The sequence below is a fragment of the Leuciscus leuciscus genome (assembly GCF_965113295.1).
Source record: "Leuciscus leuciscus genome assembly, chromosome: 5".
NCBI classification, from domain to species: domain Eukaryota; kingdom Metazoa; phylum Chordata; class Actinopteri; order Cypriniformes; family Leuciscidae; genus Leuciscus; species Leuciscus leuciscus.
The window spans coordinates 33324034-33336078 of record NC_138729.1 but is presented as its reverse complement, the minus strand read 5'-3'; the positions used below and the strand labels follow the sequence as shown (position 1 = coordinate 33336078).

Here is a 12045-nt window from a genome sequence, read left to right as displayed (position 1 = left end):
ATCATGGTTTCTACAAAAATATTAAGCAGTTAAGAAATGTTTCTTGGCAACCAAATCAGCATATTAGAATGATTTCTGAAAGATCATGTGACACTGAGAACTAGAGTAATTGCAACTGAAAATTCAGCTTTTCCATCACAGGAATAAATTCAAATATATTAAAATAGAAAACTGTTATTTTGAATTGTACTTATATTTCACAATATTACTGTTTACTGTATTTTTATTAAATAAATGTAGCCTTTGTGAGTATAAGATACGTATTTTAAACACATTTAAATATCCTACCAACTCCAAAACTTTTGAATGCTTTTTCATTAAATGTTGTGTACTTTTTTTTTTAAATAAAAAGTTATATGCAGGGATGCCTAATTGTTTAACCTTGCGGTTAGTTTCAAACATATTTTGAAATTTTCTGTTGCTACTGTAATTAAAGTCTAAACACTTTTTGAGAAAACTACTGCAGTGTTGCATAGAGTCTGTCAGTTACTGTGTATGAGACTCTTCTCCAACCACCTGGGCTTGACTGCTGACTACAAACAGTGATGTCTGAAGGCAACCCTAGAAAACAGCTGAGAGAGTGCAGGGCATCTTACCCAACATACCTGTACATGCACACTAATAGCAGAGAGTGTTTCACTTTTGTTTAATGTAACATCTCTCATTCTCTCTTAATCTCTTTTTCTTTCCTTCTTCCCCCTAGATTATCAGAAAACTCATGCAGAAAAAATTCACACTGGAGTTTTCCAGAGACAGGAAGTCCATGTCTGTGTACTGCACTCCCAATGGCTCAAACTCTCAGAGCAAGATGTTTGTCAAGGTATTGCTAGCTTAAACACATCCAAAAACAGTGGCAGTTTTGGGGGAAATTACTTCTAAAAAGCAATGCTTTAATATGGCATTACTCCCTAAAAAGTAACTAATTGCATTACTTAGTTACTTTTTATGGAAAGTAATGCATTACATTGTTTTTGTGTTACTTTCTCTCATCTGGGCTGGTCTTGCTTTTTTGTGTTTTAATAAATAAAAAAAAAAGGTTCCATGTTTGGCAAATATAAAGGCCCTTTCACACCAAAGGTGCAAATGCAAAAGGAAATGCAAATTCACACCTGTACAGTAGAGGGTGCTTCTCAAACAAACCTTTCAGCTGTGCTGCCATTCTGGATTGCAGACAAATAGGATGCAGGAGAAGAAAGTTAAACACTCCTCAGCAATAAAAAAAAACAAAACACAAATGTGATGTTTATGTAAAGTAAATTTTGCTTTAGTATAGTTGAATTGGATCATCAAATTGGATCAGCAGCAAAGACATTGGTTAAAAAGTGAGATTAAATACATAAAGTAGGTTTGTTTTATTGTATTTAACTATTGCAGATTTGCAAAATATTCTGACTTTGTATTTCAATGTTTTTATTAATTTTGAGTTCCACTGAATGTTTTTGTGCAAGTTAAATGAATAAAGCATGTGGACATTTAGTCTATAACTACAATATCTATCATGTTTACACAGCGTACACAACGCCTCTGCCTCACCTCCTGATTTCTCTCAAAATGAGGATGGGATAGCCTACCAGTCAATAATTGGGAAAACAAAGTTACTTGAGTTATTTATTTGAAAACATAACTCAAATATTTTGTTGTAGATTTAGAAGTAATGCATTACTTTAAAAAAAGTAATCTGATTACGTAACTTGCGTTACCCCCAACACTGAACATCGGACATCTATAAATACCTTCAGTAAACTTTGCATCACACCTGGTTCTCCTTTTATTCTTTCTGTATGTAGGGTGCTCCAGAGAGCGTGATTGACCGTTGTCAGTTTGTGCGTGTTGGTAAAGACCGTGTCCCGTTGACCATGGCAGTGAAGGAGGAGCTGATGAGCACTATTAGAGACTGGGGGTCAGGCAGAGACACACTGCGCTGCTTGGCTTTGGCCACACGAGACGCTCCTCCTCCTGATGACAAAATGGACCTGGAAAACGCTGTCAAGTTCTCAGAGTATGAGGTGAGAGAGTTTGGATGTTGTGTAAAATCTTTATACACATCTCTACACTTGATGTTTGACCACAATAGTTTTTCGCTATGTATACTATAATGAACAGTGACACAAAAAATATAACAGTTCCATTCCGTTACATAGCAAAACATCAAGAGGTTTATTTTAAAGCAAGATAACACAAGGACACTTCTCAAATAGAATTTTGTTGGGTTTAAAATTATGTATTAAAACAATTATTAATTAGTTACAATTTTTAATTAGTTGTTATTATTATATTATAGTTTATACCAGATTATATTTATTAACAATTGTCAGTTATTGAAGCAATATATATACACACATAAAAATTATATATATTTGTTTGTAGATTCCACTTCTTTTTCTGGTATTGCTTTTGTTCATACATTTTGCATGTGGATTAAGTCTCATGCCCCACTGTACATGTACATTTATATGTCTTGGATTACATGCAAAATTTGTTCATCTGTTTAGTCAAATCTCACCTTCGTTGGCTGTGTGGGGATGTTGGATCCGCCCAGAAAGGAGGTGATTGGCTCAGTGAAGCTGTGCAGTAAGGCCGGTATACGTGTCATCATGATCACCGGGGACAACAAGGGCACCGCCGTGGCCATTTGCAGACGCATCGGCATTTTCAAAGAGGATGAAGATGTGGAAGGAAGGGCCTACACGGGTAGAGAGTTTGATGACCTGACTCCAGAGGCCCAGCGAGAGGCTGTGAAAAGAGCACGGTGCTTCGCCCGTGTCGAGCCTGCACACAAGTCAAAGATTGTTGCTTATCTACAGTCCTTTGATGAGATCACAGCAATGGTGAGATAAGTGGTTAGTGGCTGGTTTCACAAAAGGACCTCAAAAAACTGTTGAAACACCAAAAGAGAGTGCGAAATAAACATTTGCCAACCACCAAATGGTAGTAAAAACTGGCCTGAAAAAAGTGAAAGTCAGTCATCAATTGGTTACTTTATTAAGAGCTACAACATACAACATAATAAATGTTTTAAATTGAATTGTAAGAACGATAGTCTGACCTTCCAGATGTACTGTAAGTTCACTATCATGGCTAGTACATTTTCTCAATTCACCCACCAATTAGCAGGTGTGGAAAAAGTTAACTTTGGGCCCTGCACTCAAACCTTTTTAATTCAAATTAACATGAGACCAGGAATTATTAGGCATTAACCTTACATTTAATATTATTGTAAAATCTAATTGCTATACATTTGGTTTGAGTAAAATTAAATGTTTCATTACCACCACCAATGAATAACTTTAAATACAGCATGTGATCATTGTTCTCACAGACTTGGGCTGTTAATACGATTGAAGGTGACAATCATACAATCTGGGATCATAAGAAGGATGAAGTTTCTGATTCTACTCTCCAGTCTCTTAGCAATAATATGCTGCAGCACCTACTGTACATCTCTCAGAGACAGACAGCCTTGTATTTTACGCTGATTTTCCCTGCTGGAGTTATGAGAGCATGTCTGTGCTCTTCCTGTTCACACGCTGTCGCCCCCAGCTTCAGTTCAGCATGTGTCTGTTTATCGTTTAGGGACTCGAGGTATTTCCCAGACATCAGTGTGCATGACAGAGGCTGCTTTGCTTCTTTCAGAAGAAAAAAAGATTTCCTCATCTTCTACTTGACTCCTGTTTAATCCCCAGCCTGTAATACGCTTTTCCCTAAGAGTGAATAAAATGTACCTTTTGATCATTAGTTCTCTCAGCTCAGTGTGGATTAAATCTTTACTTTAATCCACCGTATAAACTAATATACTTTAAATTGACCCTTTGATAAGGTCCACCCCCTTTTGGTTACTGTGGCTAACTCAGACAAGCTTTACAGAACATACTATTGAAGTGAATTGGATGTTTCTAGAACAATGATTTTTCAGTAAAACATATTCATTATGTGGCAAAATATTTATTTGAATATTATTTGTGTTTTCTGGAATGAAGTGTGACATTTCAAACATTTTAATTGTATTGCTCTTTAAATAATTAAATTACATAGTAACATGATTAATGTTACTCTCATGCTCAGCAAGTTTGCATTTATTTATTCAGAAATACAGTAAAATTAATAATACTGTGAAATATGATTGCAATTTAAAATAGCTGTTTCCTATTTTAATGTATTTTAAAATGTAATTTATTCCTATGATGACAAAGCTGATTTTCATCATCATTACTCCAGTCATCAGTGTCACAAGACCCTTCAGAAATCATTCTAATATGATTTGGTGCTCAAGAAAAATTTCTTATTATTATTATTATCAATGTTGAAAATGTTTAATATTTCTGTGGTTACCACGATGCATTATTTTCCACAAGATTCTTTGAAGAATATGAAAAAAAACAACAAAAAAAACAGCATTTGTTATAATCTTTTATTTAAATCTTTTAGAATTTTGTAAATGTTTTTACTGTTACTTTTGATTAATTTAATGCATCATTGCTGAATAAAATTATTTATTTATTTCTGATGTTATACATTTTCCTTCGGGAAAGACGGCTGACACTTTAATCCTTAGCATGCAGATTTGTTTTAAGATTTGGACAAAAATACATGCATTCCTTGTATAGCTTTTACTGAATTATACAGAAATTATCCAACACACTGAACCTTCATAGAGGTGCATTAGAATAGAGCAAAAGCTTATCTGATGATATGCCACAATTCAGTTTATCCAGCAGGTCAGTCACGGTTTATAAGTGGGGCTTAGGGCTTAGCAAATGTTAAGTGTTGTGTGAAAATCCCATGAGTATGCACTAACCCTTATCCTTCACTCTGTTCCTTCCTCCCATCTCACTTTCAGACTGGAGATGGCGTGAATGATGCCCCTGCCTTAAAAAAGGCTGAAATTGGCATCGCCATGGGCTCTGGCACCGCTGTAGCCAAGTCCGCCTCCGAGATGGTGCTCTCTGATGATAACTTCTCCACCATCGTGGCCGCAGTGGAGGAGGGACGAGCCATCTACAACAACATGAAGCAGTTTATCCGTTACCTCATCTCCTCCAACGTGGGAGAGGTGGTGTGGTGAGTGAGAGCCTGATTTGTTTAGTGCTTCAGTATCCCAACCACATTTACACTCATGCGAGTTCCCGTTTTTCCCCCTCTCACAGTATTTTCCTGACAGCCATCCTTGGCCTGCCTGAGGCTTTGATCCCTGTCCAGCTGTTGTGGGTGAACCTGGTAACGGATGGTCTGCCGGCCACTGCCCTGGGCTTCAATCCCCCTGACCTGGACATCATGGACAAGCCCCCCCGAAATCCTAAGGAGCCTCTTATCTCCGGCTGGCTCTTCTTCAGATACCTGGCTATCGGAGGTTAGCCCAATATCTTGGTTATTTCATAGAATCTAATATTATTGACATTTTGTTTTTGCCACATTAGTTCACCTACAGATTTCCCCCTGAAAACTGTAAATCAGCTCTACACTGTAAAAAAAAGAAAAAGGAAAAAGACAAATATGTTAACTGAAGTAATGTTAATATACCAAATTATTAAAATTTATTTTTTACATTTCTAATATACTGACAAGAACCTTAAAAACACTTGTAGTAAAGAGAAAGCCACATTATAAATCATAGTTTAGCTTTTCCACTGAGGTAAAAAGAAGATGCCACAGTTTCATGCACACAAATACAAAACGGCATCATGGCACTAAAATAGTTTTTCACTGTATATTATAGGATGACGACTTCTATTTCAGTTCCAAAAGCTTAAAAAGTATTTTACTGTAAAATTATGTGAAATGTCCCATTAGATCTATTACAGATTTCCACTATATAGAGTAAGGGAACTTACCGTTAACCAATTAACAGGCTTTTACTCTTGTTTTTCTAGGATATGTGGGTCTAGGCACTGTCAGTGCTGCTACCTGGTGGTATTTGTATGATGAGGAAGGGCCACAGGTGTCCTTTTATCAGCTGGTGAGTCAACAGTGAGACCGTATACTGTACATTACGTTTATGTTTGACCTCTGAACTACTACTAATAGTAGTTAATTTATAATTATTAATAACAATCATTATTGTTTTTAATAATACTATTGAACTATAGTAAAAAATAAGTATTTATTAATAATAATAATAATAATAATAATTCTAATAATTGTTATTATTAATATTTTGCAGAACAACCGTAATATTGCAATGCTAATGTGTCTTAATTTCGTAACTAAGCCGAACTAAGAGGTCTCAATGACTGCCATCAATGGGTCAAATGATTTCCTGTCTTTATAAATGTTGCATCTGTTATTATTAGATGTACTGAAACACAGCCTTTCTGTTTTATTAATAGCCACTGTGAAACCACTAAGAAAACAAACACTTGAAGATCACCATTTGAAATGTAGCTAAAGATCTTCAAGATGGCTAGTGGTGCTAATATTACTGTTTTTCTTTTCTTTTCTTTTCTTTTCTTTTCTTTTCTTTTCTTTTCTTTTCTTTTCTTTTCTTTTCTTTTCTTTTCTTTTCTTTTCTTTTCTTTTCTTTTCTTTTTTCCCCCCCTAATTTTCTCATCTGTAGCGGCACTTCATGCAGTGTACAGAAGACAACCCCATGTTTGAGGGCATTAACTGTGAGGTCTTTGAGTCACGTTACCCCACCACCATGGCTCTCTCTGTGCTTGTTACCATAGAGATGTTCAACTCTCTTAACAGGTAAGATCTGCAGCCATGGTGATGGCATTGCATCAGCTGTGTTCTTTCAATATGTCTAAGTAGTTTCTTTAAAGCACACTTTAGATGTCTCATGAGCTCGGTTGAGCTGGGTCTGTAACAGCTCTCGAGTTCATTTTCTTAAAATAAATCTTTTTTGTTATTGTTTTATATATTTTGTATGTTATTGTTGTCATTTTTGCTACATCCATTCTTCTCACTTCAATATAATATGAGTGGCTTAGACTGGTGGTTAAAGATCTGGGTTGGTCCCTCAAAGATTGTGGCCTTCATCTAGGCATTTACAGCCGGGTTGCTCAGGAGGACTGTTCCTCCTTAAGTGCATTATGCCATTTTTTTTTTATGTGAGCATAACCTTGGTCTCAATCAGTGCCTTGGGTCTTAAATATCTTATTTATACCAACTCTTCTCTCATTCAGCCTGTCAGAGAATCAGTCTCTGCTGAGGATGCCACCCTGGGTGAATATATGGCTGCTGGGAGCCATAATCCTTTCCTTGTCTCTACACTTCCTCATCCTGTATGTGGAGCCTCTACCGGTGAGTCAAATATTGGAAAATCTCTTTTTCTGTCACTACAGAGTTAGATTGAATATATTATATAATGGTACAAATGATGGATTGAACCTCAAAATCACCTAGTGGAATAAACCAACAAATAAAAAACCTAAAGATTAATAGGAGATATGAAGACTAGTGCATATTTAAGCATTTAAAGGGAATGTTCACCCAAAAATGAGAATCATTAACTCATTTAAATAATCATTAATCATTTACTACATTTATACTATCATTTCTAAATGTATTGTCAGCAAAAGAGAGGCTGCGGTTTTTCAAAATATAAACATTCTATGGTTTAATGTTTGAAAGCAAAGAAATTAAGACAGCCAAAAACATTAGTAATACAATTTTACTTTTGTACTGCAAAATAATAACTATTATTATTATTATTAAATACTAGTTTTCTATAGTTCAGTAGTATTTATAGTAATAATGTTTGTTTTCATTTTTGTAATTGAATAAAATAAAATAATTTCATATTTTAAAAACAATAAAAGCAATAATAATAATTGTTATTGTTGTTGCTGTTAATAATAATAAATTATTCTATTGTGTAGTCATATTAAATCAGTTCCAGAACAACTGAAGTAGAGATTTAAAAAAATTTGTAGTGTAAACAAAGTCCAATGTAGTGTAATGTACGTTTTTGAGTTTGGAAATGTATTGGTTAATGTTTATTGCTGTAAAATGATGTTGATCACATGACTACTGTTAACTAATCAGATGTCTTCTTAATGAATGAAATCGCATGCATGTGTTGTTGAGTTTGTTGTGTTTGTTGTGTTGCTCTCCTTGAGGAAGGCATGGGCCGAAACGCGTTGGAGTTTTTTTTTTTTTTTGATTTTAGATAATAAGGCTTTTTAATTCAAAAGAGTGCCATGGTCATCCTAAAGTTTTCTTTGATAAAACTGACTGTAACTGCACATTTTAAAGCTGGGATATGCCCCCCGGGTCGCCTCTTTGGCCTCTGTTGCACACCTGATGAGATTGCATCCCTGCATGTTATGTTTCTCATTTTGTCTTATCTTGTGTTTCCCAGCTGATCTTCCAGGTGACTCCACTGCATTATTCCCAATGGATTGTAGTCCTCAAGATCTCAATTCCTGTCATCCTATTGGATGAGGCACTCAAGTATATCTCCCGCCACCACTTAGAAGGTACAGCCTGTTTACAGGAACATGCTTCCCTCTTTTTGTGTGGCTAAAGTGTTGTCGCTGTCCTTGATATGACTGTTCATAATATTCCAGTCAATGCTTCTGTCTCTTTTATATTGACTCTGTCATTTATTGTTTGTTTCTTCTGATCCGTTTCTCCTCCGGCAGTTTAACTTTCTCCTCTCATCTTTAAAAAGGTATTTTCTTTAACTATGGCCTGTCCATTTCAAAATCACCTTTATTCTTTTGGTCTTCATTTCCTGAAGGCACTATAAAAACCTCTAACCTCTCTCTCTCTCTCTCTCTCTCTCTCTCTCTCTCTCTCTCTCTCTCTCTCTCTCTCTCTCTCTCATTTTTGGCCTTTTGCAGGTGAAGAGGAGGAAAGGTACAGGAAGAGTCGGCAGCTGAAATTCTAGGACAACTTCCTCCATATACACATGAACACACGCACCCACCTGCCTATTTCCTCTGATCTTTTAAGACTGCACCCCATGCACACACATTCACACACGCGTCATCAGACTCCTCATCATCAGTCCTCCCGTGTCTCCGCTGCATGTCCAGCCACCACTAAAACAAGCAGGGCTTGTAGTTTGTTACTGTGTGTGTGTGTGTGTGTGTGTGTGTGTGTGTGTGTGTGTGTGTGTGTGTGTGTGTGTGTGTGTGTGTGTGTGTGTGTGTGTGTGTGTGTGTGTGTGTGTGTGTGTGTGTGTGTGTGTGTGTTTGTAAGAAAGCGAGACATTAGGTCTGTGTGTGTGTGTGTGTGTGTGTGTGTGTGTGCTGGCATGTGCATGGGCCTAATTCAATCATGTCAGTTGTGTGACTGTTTTTATTTTATCTTGCTTTTTTGCTTTCAACACACTTTCTGTACATAGTATGGCAGTTACTGGTGCACTTGAGGGAGAAGAAAGGGGGTTTGAGGTTAAGCATTTGGGTATTACAGGTTAAATTCACAGGGGGACGATGAATCATAATTTGGCCATAGAAAAACATTTAACTATAAACAATGAAAAGAGACTGAAATTGAAAAAGAGAGGATGAAGATGGCACCATGGGCGTCTTTTAACGTGTGAATGTTTGTTCGGACAGAATGGCCAGTGTCTTTAAGTGGTCATCTCCAGTTTCTCTTTTTCTCTCCTTTCTCTCTTCTTTACATACAGGGTTGCCACCTTCAGTGCTGAGAGGTCCTTCTCTTAGCTATACATTTCCTTTAGATAACTGTTTACACAAGGCTAAACCTGGCAGCAGATTTTTTAATAATAGGCCCAGGAATTCATTTTAGCTGTAAAATATTTCAAAACAGTCCTTTTTTTTTTTTCTTCTTTCATATTGAATATTCATATTCTTTAATTTGTAAACACAAAGTGAGCATGTGAATTGATGTATCCCAGAGTTGTCCTCCTCTTCACCTCCTCTGTTCTGTAGAGTGAACTCCAGTTGAACACTAGGAACTTTCTGCTGCAAGTAAATCGATCCAAACATGGAGCAGCCTGTCACATGCTGTAAGTATTACTATCAATGGCAGGTTTTGAATATTCTGAAAGGGAAGAGGAGGAAAGAAAGGGATTTGTTCATTGACGTGAAGGGCAGACGAGGTCCACAGCATTGCTTGTTTAACATTATCTGACTCACTCCTACACACAGACACAAACACATTGCCCACTCATTACGGAGTGAAGGGCTCTCACTTGAATGTACTTTCACTCGCTTCTTCCCTGTACCATCTTATCCGAGTAAATCACAGTAATCACAGCTGTTTAACATCTGCAGTCCTTAGCCGGACCTTTTCATCCTTTAATACTGTATGCTGCCAAATGGCTTTTTTTCATTTGCTCTTGTTTTTCGTCCTCCATATTCTACATTTTGGTTGAGTTTGAAATCGTCGTCATCATGAACACACAAACATCCTTTACGCAGTGGGTCTTACATGCTTGCCGTACATGTCCGCAGACGGAGGACTCTTTACCGCTAGTGCTTTTCTTGCAATCTTGATGAATTCTGCTACTTTTTCTTTCTTTTTTGTTTTTCTTTTTAATAAAGTAATAATAATGTATTTGACTGAAAGAACCCAGGTGGTTTAGTTTGTCAGTTTTGCTGTTAAGGGTATGATATGCCTTCATCGATCTGTTGGGAAATGCTGGTGTGCTGTTTTCAGACAAATTGGCAAACCAACTACGCCTGTGCCTGGTGTCATTATGCTTGCCGTGGTAAAACCACAGTGTGAAGAGTCTGTGTCCGCTTGTTAGCTATGATGGCGTGAGCATCCTTTCGTCGCAGTCTAGAATCATCCGTTTTGCCAGTAATAAATGTGAGTGATGTAAATGCTATTTAAAACAGGCAAGCTCTGTGTCTCACACCTGTAGCTATTCCAATGGTAACGTATTACCATATAACTTTAGGGTCAGCGTATTGACACGAGGCAGTAAGGCCGCTCATATTCATCACACTAGCATCTGCGCCAATAGAAAGTGTTGGCTTGTACAGCCTTGCTAATAACTACTGATCTCTTGAACTCTGTACAGAAGAAAAAAAATGAAATACCTGATTGCATGGAACCTTGTTACTGTAATTAATAACCTATACAGTATATTTAATTTTTTAATAATGACTTAAATGAAACATCACCACCCGGAAGAAAACAGTCCAAAACTCTTTTTTTTCTCTGCATTCAAGTTACTGAAGATGGAGAATATTTTGTAGAATAGTAGAGTTTGTTTATTCATTGTTACTGTTTGTTTTTAAAGGTTGCAGGGGTTTCTGTGTCTTTTCAATTTAGCTTAGGAGTTGTAAAATAAAAATAAGAATTGTGCTAATGATCATTTTTGCAACTATAAATGGGTTTGAATGTCTGAGGACTTTTAGTTTTTATTTTTTGTCTGTTTTGTTTGTTTGATTGTTCTGGTAAAGGAACATCGTGTGGTTTACACAGTGACGTCCAGTAGTCAATACTGGCTTATGGTGTGGGTACATGTGCCTCCAGATATATCAAATGTCTGTGTGTTATGCAGAAAGTTGGACGTCCACTTTGTAAATCTTTTTCAATTCCATTTACAAACTCCTTTTGTTTGTGCTTCTGCTACATACCGTTTTCATCAAACAATACTGAATGTTTTCATTTTGAAACGTAATTGATTGATTGTAACGAACGCTTTCGAAAGGCTGACAATCAGAAAAGCAAAGAAAAGATTGTAGTGACGTTTCCCTCCATTCGCTCTCGAGCACAGTGGTCCTGAGATGATCCGTTCGTTCTGGACAGCTGTCTTGTCTTTCTGCCTGCGCACAAACCGGCTGGAGCTTTGCACCCACTACTGAGAAAGAATTCTCTGTAAACGCCTTGGTAATATTAATTGTGGATACATAATTTTATATATATGAAAAGACATGTCAAATAAAGATTATTTATCTTATAATTTATTTCGACTCTGTTGTTCTGCTTTCTTTTTTTGCGCTTCCAGATCCCTTTACTGTATCTGCAGTCTGGATTTGTGGCTGCAATGAACACTAGCTACCACCAGGTGACACTGTAATATCATAACTTACTGGTCTATTGCTCTATTCAACAACACCTCACCTCACATTTGAACCTGTCATTCTATACAGACTCAGTGGGATTCTGAATGATATTATAGAA

The 12045-nt window shown here is 36.7% G+C and overlaps 1 protein-coding gene across 4 annotated transcripts in view; it reads left to right on the top strand.

Moving 5' to 3' along the window:
* atp2a3 (ATPase sarcoplasmic/endoplasmic reticulum Ca2+ transporting 3) overlaps positions 1 to 11828 on the top strand; it is a 64743-nt gene extending 52915 nt beyond the window's left edge. Inside the window, exons 12-22 of one of the 4 annotated variants that reach the window (XR_014206243.1) lie at positions 704 to 820; positions 1788 to 2006; positions 2493 to 2828; positions 4838 to 5058; positions 5145 to 5347; positions 5868 to 5953; positions 6551 to 6684; positions 7122 to 7239; positions 8300 to 8417; positions 8784 to 9045; positions 9160 to 11828. Coding sequence is in view for 2 of the 4 variants with exons in the window: in XM_082170642.1 (XP_082026768.1) it covers positions 704 to 820; positions 1788 to 2006; positions 2493 to 2828; positions 4838 to 5058; positions 5145 to 5347; positions 5868 to 5953; positions 6551 to 6684; positions 7122 to 7239; positions 8300 to 8417; positions 8784 to 8830 (1599 nt within the window). In the remaining 2 variants the exon portion in view is untranslated. Of the gene's footprint in view, positions 1 to 703; positions 821 to 1787; positions 2007 to 2492; positions 2829 to 4837; positions 5059 to 5144; positions 5348 to 5867; positions 5954 to 6550; positions 6685 to 7121; positions 7240 to 8299; positions 8418 to 8582; positions 8612 to 8783 lie in introns of all 4 variants that reach the window. The other 3 variants (XR_014206244.1, XM_082170643.1, XM_082170642.1) reach the window with 3 other exon arrangements.
* The last annotated feature ends 217 nt before the right edge of the window (positions 11829 to 12045 follow it).